General features: G+C 43.8%; 2 protein-coding genes across 3 annotated transcripts in view; one reads left to right on the top strand and one right to left on the bottom strand.

Moving 5' to 3' along the window:
• The window catches only part of LOC459325 (putative ALMS1-like protein), a 76,589-nt gene that overhangs the window by 47,133 nt on the left and 14,167 nt on the right, over positions 1–15,289 (top strand). The window lies entirely within an intron of this gene.
• NAT8B (N-acetyltransferase 8B) lies at positions 12,236–13,852 on the bottom strand. Its single transcript, XM_001151228.7, has 2 exons — positions 13,721–13,852; positions 12,236–13,107 (listed from the first exon to the last, which is right to left on the bottom strand). Exon 2 carries the CDS (start codon positions 13,030–13,032, stop codon positions 12,349–12,351), a length of 684 nt encoding a protein of 227 aa, XP_001151228.1. The 5' UTR covers positions 13,033–13,107; positions 13,721–13,852; the 3' UTR covers positions 12,236–12,348.

Genomic DNA, 15,289 nt, shown 5'->3' with positions numbered 1-15,289 from the left:
GGAACTGGAGCAAAGGTCACCCTTGTTAAGCCCTAGCAAAGAACTTGGCTGCATTGTATCTATGTCCTAGGGCTTTGTGGAAGGCTGAACTTAAGAGTAATGACTTAGGGTATCTGGTAGAAGAAATGTCTAAGCAGCAAAGCATTCAAGAAATGGCCTGGCTGCTTCTAATAGCCTATGATCAGATATGGGAGCAAAGGACTGACTTAAATTTGGAACTACTAAATCAAACTAAAATCTGGCCTGAGAAAGCCTCCTCACTCCCATACTTGAGTCCTTAAGGATGAACCATAACCTAACTTTGTAGGTAGGCCAACTGAAAACCTAACTTAGAAGGATGCTTCTGTAGCAATAGCTGAGCATCAGCCAATCGCAGTAGCCATGCTTCAGTGACTCACAGGCAGCCTATTGTTCAAACCATGTTCAAATAAGGCAAACACCACGCTGTAACCAATTTGGCTATTTCTGTACCTCACTTCGGTTTTCTGCGTGTCACTTTACTTTTTCTATTCATAAGGTTTTTTCGACCACATAGCATCTCTGGTGTTGCTCTGAATCTGCTGTGATTCTAGGGACTGCCTGATTTGTGAATTGTCTTTTTTTTCTCTCCTCAATTAAATTCTGTTAAATTTAGTTTGTCTAAGGTTTTTCTTTTACCAGATCTGGTGTTGGAAGTGCAATTTGAAGTAAAACTCTGGTGACCTCCAGGAACACCAGGTGACCAGGCCAGTTGTGCTCACTGCTCTCTTGATTGTAACTGGAGGTTGTAGATGCGTTTTCTCTTGGATTCAGAGCTCCACTAATGTGTATTCTAATTGAAGCTCTCCAAGTTTATTGGAGCGATATTAAAGTGGACTGGGTTCCGGATCAAATTTGAATCAATAATTAACTGGATTAGGTTCCGTTAGAGCCTCAGACCTCTACTAGGCACTTTTTTTTTTTTTTTTTTTTTTGATAATGGGTTTGTCTCAATCCAAAGATTCTGGGACTCTACCTTCTGGGACTCCATCTAATTTGATATATAAGATTATGGGCCCAGAATGTGTGCATCTTTAGAAAAATAGATTAACCTTACTAGAGAAAAGATGGCCACAATGGGGAAGTTTTAATTTGTATAAAATTGTTTATTTGCATGGCATATTAGAAAAAGGGGGTCAAAACCCCACAAAAACATTGGGATATAGTCTTTCATTGGTACATGGAAGCCTCTAAAAGAGAAAATGAATGAAAACTTGCCTCCTTAAAAGATTCTTTGCAAAAGCAAGTGAACAGCTTAAGTAACAGGCTAAGGACATGATGAAAGAGAACTGTACTCTGACTGAACTAACCCCAACTGATTCTTCTCTTTATCCATCTCTACCTACGTACTCTGAGTCTACTAACCTTTTTACTAAATTGACCTTTCACTCTGAAGATGATGAAAAAAGAGGAATTAGATGTACGCCTCACAAAGGAAGACCTTCTGATTATCCAGGCCTGCCTGCTATAACCACTTTCACTCCATGGTCTAAAACTGAGCTTAGAGCTATTGTAGAAGACTTCCCTGATCTAGGAGAGAATCCTCAAAAATTGACTGAGGAGTGTAGAATCCTCATAGGAGATTATGATCCAGGACTCCCTGACAAAGGTTCATATAAGTTTATTCATCTGATATGGAGGCCTGGTGAAGCTCAAAAATGGATGGCAGCAGCAGAATGGAACAAACCGGAGGAAGATATTAAAGACTCTGCCCCTACTGCCCGCCCCCACAAAACTTCCTCATGAGAAGGCCCAACAGGAGCTAGAAATATTGCTGCAAATCCCAGCCTGGGCAACATGGCAAAACCCTGTCTATACAAAAAATACAGAAAGTTAGCTGGGCATGATGGCACACGCCTGTAGACCCAGCTACTTATGAGGCTGAAGTGGGAGGATCACCTGAGCCTCGGAGCTTGAGGCTACTGTGAGCCATGACTGTGCCACTGCACTCTAGCCTGGGTAGCAGAGCGAGACCACATCTCAAAAGAAAAAAAGGAAAAAAAAATTGCTGAAAATCTTTTAAATTCAAGTGCTAAAATTTTTCCGCAAAAGTTGATTGGTACATCATACAATCTTGTAAACCAAAAAAAGAATGAACCAGTGTCACATTACAGAACTTGCTTAGAAATAATGTGAAACATTCTGGGCTCAGAGTACCAGCAAAGGAGTATTTCCTGCAGGGACTGAAATGGTATTAACTACTCCATTTATAAAGGGACTTCATCCTGAACTTAGAAATTTAATTAGAAAACATAAACTTGGATGGGAAGTTACAGCCATGACTGAATTGGTGGCTCTAGCTGAACATTTTGAGAGGACCGTAGAGCAAGAAAAAACCCAAAAGGCTAACAAGCTTATGACTCTTCAATTACAACAGTTACAGGGGCCAAGACCAAAGGGATCTTCTCATTCTCATTTTAAATCACAACCAAGAGGTATTAGACCAAGAAATTCTTCACCCTAAGATGTCTGCCTTATTGCAAACAACCAGGACAGTGGAATAGGGATTGTGCCCTTTTATACCAGCCCACCAATGACCCTCCCTTTAGGCCAGCCTGTTTCACCACTAGAGGGAGCACAAGAGACCTTAGCTCTCCTGAAGATAATCAGCGTTGAAGCGGCTCTGAGGGATTTGCCAGTATATTGCTCTTCATAACACCCTTAAAAGAATATGGAGAAACAGAGGTTACAATAAATGGGGACTCATGTATAGTCTTGGTGGATACCAGAGCTACCTTATCTGCCACTACCATAAAACACACTTTCATAAGCCAACAGATCCCTCAGAGTTAAAAAGGCTATTTCTGTGGTTGGGGTTTCAAATCAAATTCAAGAGGTTCCCATATCTGAACCTGTCCAATTGACTTTGGGGCACTTTTCAGAAAATCACACTTTTTTACTATATGATAGTGCTCCAGTAAATTTGCTAGAGGGAGATTTACTTTCAAAGCTTAAAGGACATAGACGACTACCTATTGGGTACATTGTACACTGCTTGGGAAATGGGCACACTAAAATCTCAGAACTCACCAGTAAAGAATTTGTCCATGTAACCAAAAACCACCTGTACTCCCAAAACAATTGAAATTGTTTAAATTAAAAAATTTTAAAAAGTGGGGAGGATGTAAAATTTTCCTTAGAAGGAGTAAGAATCAGTTTCCTGATTCTCCTGAACCAGAATTGTTATGTTCTCTATAGGCAGAAATTAATAAGATTGAAACTCAGGCCTGTAATGCCTGATCTTCCAAAAATACCTGAATGTTTATGGGTCCCTTCCTCAACTGATACAGGAAGAATTTAAAGTGTGGAACTTATAAAAGTCCAAATAGACCACTCTAAACTTTTGCCTAAATTACCCAATATCCACTAAAACTAGAAGCAAATCAAGGGCTCTCGCCAATTATAGAAGATTTAATTAAACAGGGACTTATAATTCTATGCACCAGCCCTTGTAACACTCCAATCCTACTGGTTAAAAAAAAATGGATGAGGTTGAAGATTTATTCAAGATTTATGGGCAGTTAACAAAATTGTAGTAGCAAGGTTTCCTATAGTCCCAAATCCTAATACTTTATTATCCAGTATACATGCTGATTCTTAAGTGGTTCACAATATTAGATCTCTGCTCAGCCTCTTTTTGCAATCCAATTCGTAAAGAGAGTCAATGCTTATTTGCCTTCACTTGGAAAAATCAGCAGTACCCCTAGACTGTGATGCCGCCAAGGGTTTACCAAAGCCTCTTCGTATTTTTCCCAGGCCTTGCATCAGGACTTAATGACATCATAGTTTCCTTAAAATTCTACTCTCATTTGGTACATAGATGACTTACTATATGCTCTCCCACTAAAGAGTGCTCTGAAATGGACTCAGTTTACCTTTTACAGCAACTCATACATCAAGGTCAGAAAGCTTCAATAGAAAAACTTCAGTTTTCAAGGGGAAAAAGTCCATTATTTGGGACATGACTTGAAGGGATTTCCCTCTCACCTAAAAAGTTAAAAACTATTCAAAATTTTCCTTGGCCTGCAACCAAAAGATAATTAAATAGTTTTCTTGGACTTGCAGGATATGTTTTTAGACTTGCAGGATATAAAATTCCTGGGTTCTGAATTTTTCCTTAATAGCCTCACCATTTCATGAGCTCCCTAAAAAATGCTTTACCAGAGCCTTTATCTTGGGATGATAGTCACGAGCAGGCTTTTAGCTAAATAAAATTGACCTTATAACAGCCTCCAGCTTTAGGACTTCCAAATTGCACTAAACTGTTTACCTAATTGGCTCATGAAAGTAATAATCAGGCATTTAGGAGTTCTTACCCAGGAACATGGGGAGAAACATAGGCCCATTGCATATTATAGCCTGCAGTTAGACCCAGTAGCTAAGGTATATCCTAACTATTTAAAAGCAGTAGCAGCAGCAACCAGGCTGAAAGAAGCTTCAGCTGATCTGGTTTTAGGAAATGAATTTAATTTGGAAGTCCCACATGCTAAATTCCACCCAAACCCAGCATTTTTTAGTAAGTAGACTAACATGAAATACTCTGTCTCCTTCTAATCTCTCTCTAAAACACTGCAATTTACTTAACCATGCCACCGTATTACTGCTGCCTGATGATGGTGAAGACCACAGTTGCATAAGTGTAGCATCAGAAATAGTGGCCCCTCATGTTGATTTACAAGTTAGTCCATTGGACAATCCTGAGTTAATACTTTTGTTGATGGGTCCTATGCCAAAAGCTCAGAAGGAAAATATCAGCTAGGATATGCTGTTACCAAAATGAGTTAATAGAGAAGGGACCCCTTCCTCTATTAGTCAGCTCTATTAGTCTAAGCTCTATAAGTCAGCTTAACTCTTGAAGATTTTTGCCCTCACCCAAGCTTGTCGTATAGCTAAAGACAAATCAGTAAGTATTTAGACAGATAGTAGATACACTTTAGGAGTAGTACATGATTTTGGCATGATAGGGAAACTCTAAGGGTTTCTCACTTCTAGTGGGATCACCATCAAAAATGGACTCCAGTTAGATAAACTCCTAGATTGCTGTTATTGATCGAAGCTCATACCACAGAACTGAACCTGAATATCAAGGGAATGCTTAGCAGATATTTATGCTAAATCAGCTAGTACTGAAACTGTTAAGATATGCAACCTGAATGAACTTCATAAGATTAATCCAATCCAACTACCTTACAATGACCTATTTAATAAACAATGCAATGCACCTCATTTGGAAAAACAAAACTGGTATCTAAAAGGATATAAATTCAATGTTAAGTGCAGACTCACAGAGGGCCTAGATGGCTGCCTGGTCTTTCCTGAGTCTTTGAAGCTTCTATTTTCAAAAGCTCTGTACTCCACAACTCATCATGGAACAGAAAAATACGTCCAAATTGTGAAAAAATACTTGTGGGATGATTGCTCCAAAATTGCTAGAAAAAAAAAAAAAAAAATATATATATATATATATATATATATATTTTTTTTTTTTTTTTTTTTTTTGAGACGGAGTCTCACTCTGTCACCCAGGCTGGAGTACAATGGCGCGATCTCAACTCACTGCACACTCCACCTCCCTGGTTCAAGTGATTCTCCTGCCTCAGCCTCCCAAGTAGCTGGGACTACAGGTGTGTGCCACCATGCCCGACTAATTTTTTTTTTATTTTTAGTAGAGATGGGGTTTCACCATGTTAGCTAGGATAGTCTGGATATCCTGACCTTGTGATCCACCTGCCTCAGCCTCCCAATATGCTAGGCTTACAGGCATTATCCACTGCACCCAGCCTGCTAGAATATTTTATAACCAATGTTGGCTTGTCAAACCCATAGTCCTGGAAAAACAAAAGATTCAGGTGGTGTATTGTATTTTCACCACCTAATGGATCATTTGAACAATTATAGATAGACTTCATTCAGTTGCCACCTTCAGTGGGGGTCTCAGTATGTTCTTGTAATAGTTTCCATGTTTTCTGGTTGTGTAGAGGCCTTCCTGTGTAGGAAAGCTGATGCTGCGACAGTAGCTAAGAAATTATTAGAAAATGTGTTTCCTTTATGGAGCATCCCTGGAAAAATCCCCAGCAATAGGGGAATTCATTTTATTAGGCAGGTTATAAAGCGGTTAAACAAGGTGTTATGGACACAATGGCACTACCATTGTCCCTATCGCCCTCAGTCTTCTGAAAAGGTTGAAAGAACAAATGGCATATTAAAACTGAAATTGGCAAAGTTAACTGAATCAGTTGGGTTGCCTTGGCCAAAGGTACTATCATTGGACTTAATGACAATCAGATCCACTCTCACTAAAAAACAGAAGTGGATCCCTTATGAAATAGTCACTAGAAGGCCTATGCCCCAATAGTAAAACCTCATGCATCTTTCTGTCTCCTAAATTCTGATATGAGTGAGTACTGCAAGGCCATTATACCAAAGTGTACTTTCACCAGATAAAGGAAGCTTTTCAAGATCCACCAACTGAGGATAATCAAACCTTCCACAGTCTAGAACCTGGAGATTGTGTCTTCTGGAAATGACATCAGAGAAAGGCTGCTCTTGACAACTCTTTGGAAGGGACCGTGCTGAGATCTTCTCAACACCTACACTGCAGTGAAGCTTCAGGGCCTTAAAACTTGGGTCCACACCTCACAACTCAGAAGGGCCTCTTCAGACTCCTGGAACTGTACACCTGCTGGAGACTTTAAGGTAAAGCTGTCTAAGGAAATATCTCTCCAGAGCAGCTGGCATTCTAGCTGTGGACAGCTTTCCCAAGATCACAGATCAAGACTTCTGTATCATCATGAAAGCCTTACATTTTTTCTTTTCTCCTCATTTCCTGTTGCCCTAATTCTTTCTTTTTCCCTACAGAAAAATCCATGGGATGATAATCAGTGGATGGCTTTAGCTTGAGCGTATGCTCTAGCACAGAACCAGAGTTTGTGGCTTATTGGGTTTGTTTTTATTGCCAAAAAAATAAGGAAACAATTCTGCTAATGCCAATGCCTCTCCATGTTGCCAATGAGAGTCACCCCAAAATTCCAAGGGAAGGATAGAAAGCTATCCTTGATATTCTGAACACCACTGCTACTTGCTTTCCTGCACTCACTAAAAGCAACACTTTAACTTTTTTTTTTTTTTTCTGAGGCAATCTCACTCTGTTGCCTAGGTTGGAGTGCAGTGGCCTTATCTTGGCTCACTACAGCCTCCACCTCCAAGGTTCAAGCAATTCTCCTGCCTCAGCCACCCAAGTAGCTGGGACTCTAGGCATGCACCACCGCATCCAGCTGATTTTTGAATTTTTAGTAGAGACTAGATTTTGCTATGTTGGCCAGGCTAGTCTCGAACCTCCTTGCCTCAAGTGATCCACCAGCCTCGGTCTCCCAAAGTTCTGGGATTACAGGCGTGAGCCACCATGCCTGGCCTTAACTGTTTCAATTAATAACCTGATCATTACCAAAATATAGAAAACCAGTCCAAGTGATGCCTGCAAAAGATATATTGTGCTTTCAGGCATCATGCACTCAAGATACGGGAGTTACCTATGTGAGTACAAGTAATTGCTTGTATAATATCACCAGATTAAATTCAACAGGGTCTCTTTTTACTAAATGTGTTATACACCCTTACAACATACTACAGGGCGAGCACAAAAAGGTCAATTTCCCAGTGGATTTTGTTCAGGAGCTGTGCAGGTTTATTAATGAACAAATCTAACTGACCCCTGCTCAAATGCAACTATGTGGCCCTGTTTTTCAACTCCCAAGGGCCTATACTGGGTCTGTGGATAATCTGCGCATTTCATTCTGCCTCCTCGTTGACTCAGACCTTGCTGTTTGGTCTGGCTCACTTCTGCCTTTCAAATAGTTTCACCTAAAAATTCTCCTAACAGCTCTTATGATTGGAGGCCAAAATAGACATTAACTGAAATTAGCACTAGCTTTGAAATAGACAAAGATAAGCTAGTTTCCACTGAGGAAAGATTCCAGTGGGGTTCCTGGGGACTCACTCTTGGTGGTGGTGGGATACTAGTTGTATGGAATCTGAAGCTAATCCATATTTGGGGTCTTGGATTTTATAGCCAATCAGACATCCCAATGTTCCAGACAGGTAGAAGCTACTCTCCAAAAGGTAGATGTGGCCTGGTGCAGTGGCTCATGCCTGTAATTCCAGCACTTTGGGAGGCCAAGGCAGGTGGATCGCCTGAGGTCAGGAGTTCGAGACCAGCCTGCCCACCATGGTGAAACCCTGTCTCTCCTAAGTACAAAATATTAGCCAGGCATGGTGGCGTGTGCCTGTAGTCCCAGCTACTTGGGAGACTGAGGCAGGAGAATTGCTTGAACCCAGAAGACAGAGGTTGCAGTGAGCTGAGATCACCCCACTACACTCTAGCCTGGGTAACAGAGCAAGACCCTTTCTCACAAATAAATAAATAAATAAATAAATAAATAAATAAATAAATAAAATAAACGAGGTAGATGTTACAGTTAATGGAACATCATGCAGCTTCATATCTCCTTTTTACTCAAGCTGGGGCCTATGTTTGGTGTTGAACAAAATGGAATGCTGCAATTTTCTCTCTACTGATTTTGTTACTACAGAAAGCTTAATGTAAAGGTGGCTGATACTGCTGTTTCCTTAGACACTGACACCAAATACAATAAAGAAGTCTCTCAAGAGGAAAACATGGTGTGTTTACAGGAGCAACTAACAGTTGGTTTGTAGACATCCTAAATGGTGGATGGCAAGCTTGGGTTTCCCAAAGGTTTCTAGTCTTTATATGTCTTCTAGTAGGTGTCCAGGTTAGTATGGCTTGTGTTACCAGAGTAACAATGAAAATGGCTACATCTTTAAATCAGGCCACTTTACAGTGAACTATGGTCCTTAATTGCTATCACATTTCAAACAAGAACTATGACCAATTAAACTTTACTATTGTTGAACTGCCTATGTTGCCTGAACTTTGACTTGTTTAAGTTGGTTTCATTTATTTCATAAGAACTCTTGTTAAGGAGTGCATCTTGGTATTTTGATATTATTCTCTTGATAGTCATAATAATAGTTCCCTGGTGTGCTGCATCCTCTCAAGTCATAAATGTTTTGTATGCAGCCATACATTGAGAATTGAATGGTCTCACTTCAACTAGGTCAGCAAGAACATAAAGAATCATTTACCTAGTGTGAAGTTGTGACTTGTGAACTTCATAGTGACACCAGTAAAGACTTGTGAACTCCATACTGAGACTAAAAGGACTTGTGAATTCCATACTGAGCCAATTTACAATAGTGGGAGAGTGGCATCAATGCCTAAACTTTTGATCAATCTCTCTAAATTGAGAGTCTGACAAAGAGAGGGGAGTTGATAAATGAAACTCAAATCCGGCCTGAGGAAGCCTTCATATTCCCATGCTTGAATTCTTAAGGGTGAACCGTAATGTAACTAGTAGGCAGGCAGACTGAAAACCTAACTTAGGAGGATGCTTCTTTAGCAATAGCTGAGTCTCAGCCAATCCCATTGGCCATACTTCAACCACTCACAGGCAGCCGACTGTTGGAATCATGCTCAGATAAGGCAAACACCAAGCTGTAACCAATCTGGCTGTTTCTGTACCTCACTTCCATTTTCTGTATGTCACTTTCCTTTTTCTGTCCACAAATTTGCTTTGACAACACAGCATCCCTGGTGTCTGTCTGTATCTGCTGTGATTCTGAGGGCTGCCCGACTTGCAAAATATTTATTTTTCTTGCTCAATTACTCTGTGAAATTTAATTTGTCTAATGGATTTCTTTTAACAGAAATTATAATTAAAATGGAAAGAGGGTGTAAATATTTATAAAACTTGCAGCCTGGCCATGTGGTAGACAGGGAGGAATCCAAGCAGCCTGCTGAGCAACTACTTGCTGGAGACATTAGCATGTCTAAAAGGGAGCCAGGTGCTAATATTCAAGACAGTGGGAAAAGGCCTCAGAGGCATTTCAGAAGGCCCCTCCTATCACAGGCCCACAGACCTAGGAGAACTGAATGGTTTCAGAGACCAGGCCCAGGACACCATTGCCCTATGTCACCTCAGTATGCTACTTCCCACATCCCAGCTTCTCCAGCTCCAGCCTTGGCTCAAAGGGCCCCAGGTGCAGCACAGACCACTGCTTTGGAGGGTACAAGCCCTAAGCCTTAGCAGCTTCCATATGTTTTTTTTTTTTTGTCTTTTTTTTTGAGACAGAGTCTTGTCCTGTCACCCAGGCTGGAATGCAACAGCACGATCTCAGCTCACTGCAACCTCTGCCTCAAAGGTTCAAGTGATCCTCCTGCCTCAGTATCCCAAGTATCTGGGATTGCAGGCATGTGCCATCATGCCCAGCTAATTTTGTATTTTCAGTAGATATGGGGTTTCACAATGTTGGTCAGGCTGGTCTCCAACTCCTGACCTCAGGTGATCCACCTGCCTCAGCCTCCCAAAGTGCTGGAATTACATGTGTGAGCCACCATGCCCAGCCTTCCATATGGTTTTAGGTCTGCAGGCTTGCAGAATGCAAGAGTGAAGGAGGCTTGGGAGCTTCCACCTAGATTTCTGAAGATGTATCAAAAAGCCTGGGTGCCCAGGCAGAAGCCTGCACAGGGCGGAGACCCCACAGAGAACCTCTACTAGGGCAGAGCCATGGGAAAACATAGGGTTGGAACCCCATACAGGGTCCTCACTGGGACATTGCCTAGTGGAGCTGTGGGAATGGGGCCAATGCCTTCCAGACACCAGAAAGGTAGAGTCACCAGCAGCTTGCAACCTCAGCATGGAAGACCCACAGGCTCAATCCCAACCTGTGAGAGCAGCCATGTGGGCTGCACCCAGCAAAGCCATAGAGACAGGGCTGCTCAAGGCCTTGAAAGCCCACTCCTCTCACCAGTATGGAGTTAAGGAAGATGATTTTGGAAGTTTCAGATTTAGTGTTTGCCCTGCTGGGTTTCAGACATGTGTGGGGCCTGTTGCCTCTTTCTTTTGGCCAATTTCTCGCTTTTGGAATGGGAATGCCTACCCAATACCTGTAACACAGTTGTATCTTGGAAGTATGTAACTTGTTTTTGATATAACAGCCTCATGGGTGGAAGGCATTTGCCTTGAGGCTCAGATGAAACTATGGATTCTGGACTTTTGAGTTGATGCTGGAACAAGCTGAGACATTGAGGAACTATCAGGAAGGGATGGTTGCATTTTGCAATGTGAGATGACATGAGATTTTGGGGTAAGAGGCAGACTGATATAGTTTAGATGTTTGTTCTCTCCAAATCACATGTTGAAATATGACCCCCAATGTTAGAGGTAGGGCCTAGTGGGAGGTGTTTCGCTCATAGGGGTGGATTCCTCATGAATGGGTTGGTGCTCTGTCCGTGGTAATGAATGAGTTCTGGCTCTGTTAGTTCACATGTAAGCTGGTTGTTTGAAAGCACCTAGCATCTTTCTTGTGTGCTGTCTCGCCGTGTGACACACCTGCTCCGCCTTCAGCTTCCACCATAAGTGAAAGATTCCTGAGGCCCTCACCAGAAGCAGTTGCCTGCACTGTGCTTTTTGTACAGCCTGCAAAACCATGAACCAAATACACCTCTTTTCCTTATAAATTACCCAGTCTCAGGTATTCTGTTATGATCCCCTGGAAGAGTTATACTACTTCCAGGTCTAGCCCATGGTAAATCCCACACTCCCCTCTGAGGCCACTTTCTTCTCTCTGCAGAGACCCTGGAGTTAGAGTGGATTGGTTGTGTGTCTGGCCCCAATTCTTCTCCCGAGGCTGCATTCCACCCTTTTGCTATGTGACTTTGCAGCCCTTCTCATTACAGAGGCAGGTACCTCTCTCCTTGAATTTGGGGAAGATGCGATGCATGCAGGAGTTTGAAAACACGTTTGTTTGCTTCTGCTTTTGTTTTTGCTCCTCTGCAATTTCCTTGAAACCCTGCCTGAGCTAGCCTGAGGGAAAATGAAAAAGCACCTTGAGCTAATCTTTCAGCCAATCCCACTGCATTTGCACAATGCAATCTGAGACCAGAGGAACTGCCCAGCCAAGCTCAGGCAAAATTGCTGACTTCAGACTCATGAGCTAAATAAATATTGATTTCATTTTGTGGTTGTTCTTATGCAACATTATCCTGGCACTAGAAAAATGAAACAGATGGGAATCAAAAAGACTGAATGAAGCAGAAACCCAGAAGCTACCCCACAGGCAATCGCATGGGACTCAGATGTTAATGGACAATAAGCTTTTATTGCGCTGAAAGGTCATTGCAGTGAGAGGTTGGGGATTGCTTGCTGCTACAGCCGAATGGATTCTATTCTGACCAATACAGAAGGAAAGAAATCATAGACCCCCTGCCTGAGCAGAAGGGAGGCGATAGATGAAATGAACTGTATGAAGATCCACCAGCCTGGCCCACACGTGGAAGAAGGACTGGCCCGTCTTCTTGAAGCCCAAGCTCTGGTAGAGGCCCATGGCAGAGAGCTGGATGTTGCTGGTGTCCAGGACAACTTCACTGTAGCCCTGGTCCCGGGCAAACTGGAGGACAGTCCTGACCAGGGCTTTTGCTATCCCCTGACCACGGTGCTCATTGTCCACAGAGAGATGAAACAGCTGCAACCGCTTCTCCCTCAAGGTGGGATCATCAACGGGCAGAGCTCCTACTGTGCCCACCACCTTCTCTTCAGACTCAGCCACCCAGAAGCAGGAGCCATGCTCACTCAGGTAGGATTTGGTGATGTCAGACATGTCTGTGCACAATGCTATGTCTACATACCGCGTCCAGGGTTTTTTGGCAAGGAACCACAGGGCAGGAAGGAGGCTGAGGCTGAACACGAGGGCCAGAATCCAGGAGCCAGAGACCAGGAGTAGGGCAAGCGCCCCCCCAAGTAACAGTATGAGGGTTCGAGGCAGCTTCAGTAATCGCCGGAAGGTGGCTGGGGCGTGTTCGGCCATCCCCCGGGAGAGCAAGCCCACGACCCACTTGCGGTCGCTCTCCTGGTATTTGCGGATGTGATAAGGAGCCATGGACAGACTTCTGTGTCTGAAGTCACTGAGTCCAGGAAACAGAGCTAGGCCTCCCTGCACGCCTTTATGCCAGGCCTGGGGAAGAGAGAGGAAACGACGTGAGTGCCTGCATGGCTCCCAGCCTTGCAGGAACAGGGAGACCTGCTTAAGGGTGTGTCTTTCCACTTTTGCCCATGAGGAAGCAGGCCTCTGCCACTGGGAGAGGGTAGCATCAGAAAGACCTGCATTGGAATCTGGCTCCATGCCTTTCTAGCTGTGTGACCTTGGGCATGTCACTTAACCTCTCTGAGCCTCCACTTCTTCATCTATAGAAGAGGGGAGAAGAAAACCTGCCTTCTAGAGTTGTTTCGAAGATTGAATAAAATACCTTCTATAAAGCCCTGATAGATGAACTACCCACCACTCTTCCCTCTGTTTCCTTTTTCTGGCTCTCTCAGCTTCTTGGTGCATTGAGAGAGTACCTACCTCAGGCAGGCCACATGCCCAACCCTTTGGTGCTTCTCCAGGGACCATACATCGCAGAAATCCTGTGTCCAAGCACAAGTTTCAGGAAAGGCTCCCTCCAGCTTTATTGTAAGTTTTTAGGTTGCTGAGGTGGCATAAGTGCCAAGCATAAAAAACAGCCCAGCCTCCAGATCCCAAGGAAGGTGCATGCTCAGAGCACTGTCCTTCCACCCAGTCCCCTCACCTGTCACCACAAGAGCCTTGAGTGTCCAGGGAGCTTCAGCTGTCAGCCACTCACTGGCATCCAGGAGATACTGTCCAGGGCTTGCTCACCCCTGGAAAGCAGGCTGCCTGCCTCATTGCTTGGCTCCTGAATGTTTGGTAATCATCAACCCTAGGGTCAAAGATCTGGGCTGTAACACAGCAGGGAGCCCAGTGTGCATTCCCCTTTATAGTCAAAGGGAATGGCCTGGATGGGGAGACTCAGGGTCTGGAACTGCCTGGGTCCCTTGCCCTTCTGGAAGGCCTGCCACCTCTCTTGCCTGTTCAGGCCCTGAGCATCTTTCTGCCACCTGGCACACTTGATACTCTCTGAGATCCACCCTGGTCCCTGTACACATATACCACGAGCCTGAGAACTGTGCCATTCACCCTGCACTCAGTCACCATTGGCCAGAAGCCGAGTCCCCACACTTGGCAACAAGGCCCTTCCCAGCTAGGCTTCTCCATGCTGAGGTTTCCCTGGTCCACAAAGCATCGATTGTTGGCAGTTCCTTGCACTCACCTCACCAACCCCCACCTCCACCCATTCATTGATTCAGTCAACAGTTGTGTGCGATGCACTTCCCGTGTCTGGGGGTCATTTCAGCCATGAGCAAGGTTGACATTCGGCTGACAGGCATGGCTGTGTGTGGCTGGTGTGTGTTCTGGCTGTTGGTCAGAGGCTGTGCCACACCAGTTGTTAAATATTTTGCACTGCAGATGTTGGGGAGGCCCAAATTCATGCTCTTGTACCCGACGTGGAGCTGATCCCAAACACTGACACATGGGTGCTTGGAGATAGAGAAAGTTGTATTCGATTTGGCCAAAGCAAGAAGGCAGGAGAGGAAGATCTCTCAACTTCAGTTCAACAAAGAAGCAGTAGCAGAATGTTTTTATGCAGCTGGAGAGTGAGGAAGGGGTAGTTCAGGGGGATTGAGGGGAAAAGTCTGTTCCCTCAGTCTCAGATAACACCTTGAGCAACCAGGCTTCTGAGTGTCAGCAGCTGGTCACAGTGTCCTTCAAGAAATTCATTCCTTCTGCAAACTTTTCCTGACCCTGAAGGAATGTCTTCCTGCTGGACAAATAAACAGTACATGAGCAGTTTATCATTATGTTGTGGGAACAAGGAATATTGGACAAAAGCAAGTGGTTAACATGTGCAAGCCAGCAACGGTCTGATCAGAATGTTCATTATTTCAGACACTAAAACATGGTGTGGTGCTGAAATCTCAAGGGGCCCGATTACAAGGATGCAACATATACAAGATAGGCAAAAGCAAAACCTAACAGAAAAAGCCCTTTTCCACACCAACTTACATGCTATTGAAGGGAAACTTCCCTAAAAGATTAGCCAACCCATTGTTGATCAGCCACGCTGGGCCCGTCATCTAGGTTAGGTAGTTTGGACTCTATTCTAAGAGCAAGGGGAGGACATTGATATGCACAGAGGGGAGAAGGGGTGTGTGTGTGTGTGTGTGTGTGTGCGCGCGTGTGTGTGCTTCACTCTGGCTGCAGGTGGACAATGGATCTGAGGAGGTGGGAATGGAAGCAG

Source organism: Pan troglodytes, chromosome 12, assembly GCF_028858775.2.
Source record: "Pan troglodytes isolate AG18354 chromosome 12, NHGRI_mPanTro3-v2.0_pri, whole genome shotgun sequence".
Classification (NCBI taxonomy): Eukaryota; Metazoa; Chordata; class Mammalia; order Primates; family Hominidae; genus Pan; species Pan troglodytes.
The sequence above is the reverse complement of the archived record's forward strand: the minus strand, read 5'-3'. Positions and strand labels throughout refer to the sequence as shown.

Excerpts from the sequence above, each read along its gene's own strand:
- NAT8B (XM_001151228.7), bottom strand. The coding sequence starts at position 13,032 with ATGGCTCCTTATCACATCCGCAAATACCAGGAGAGCGACCGCAAGTGG.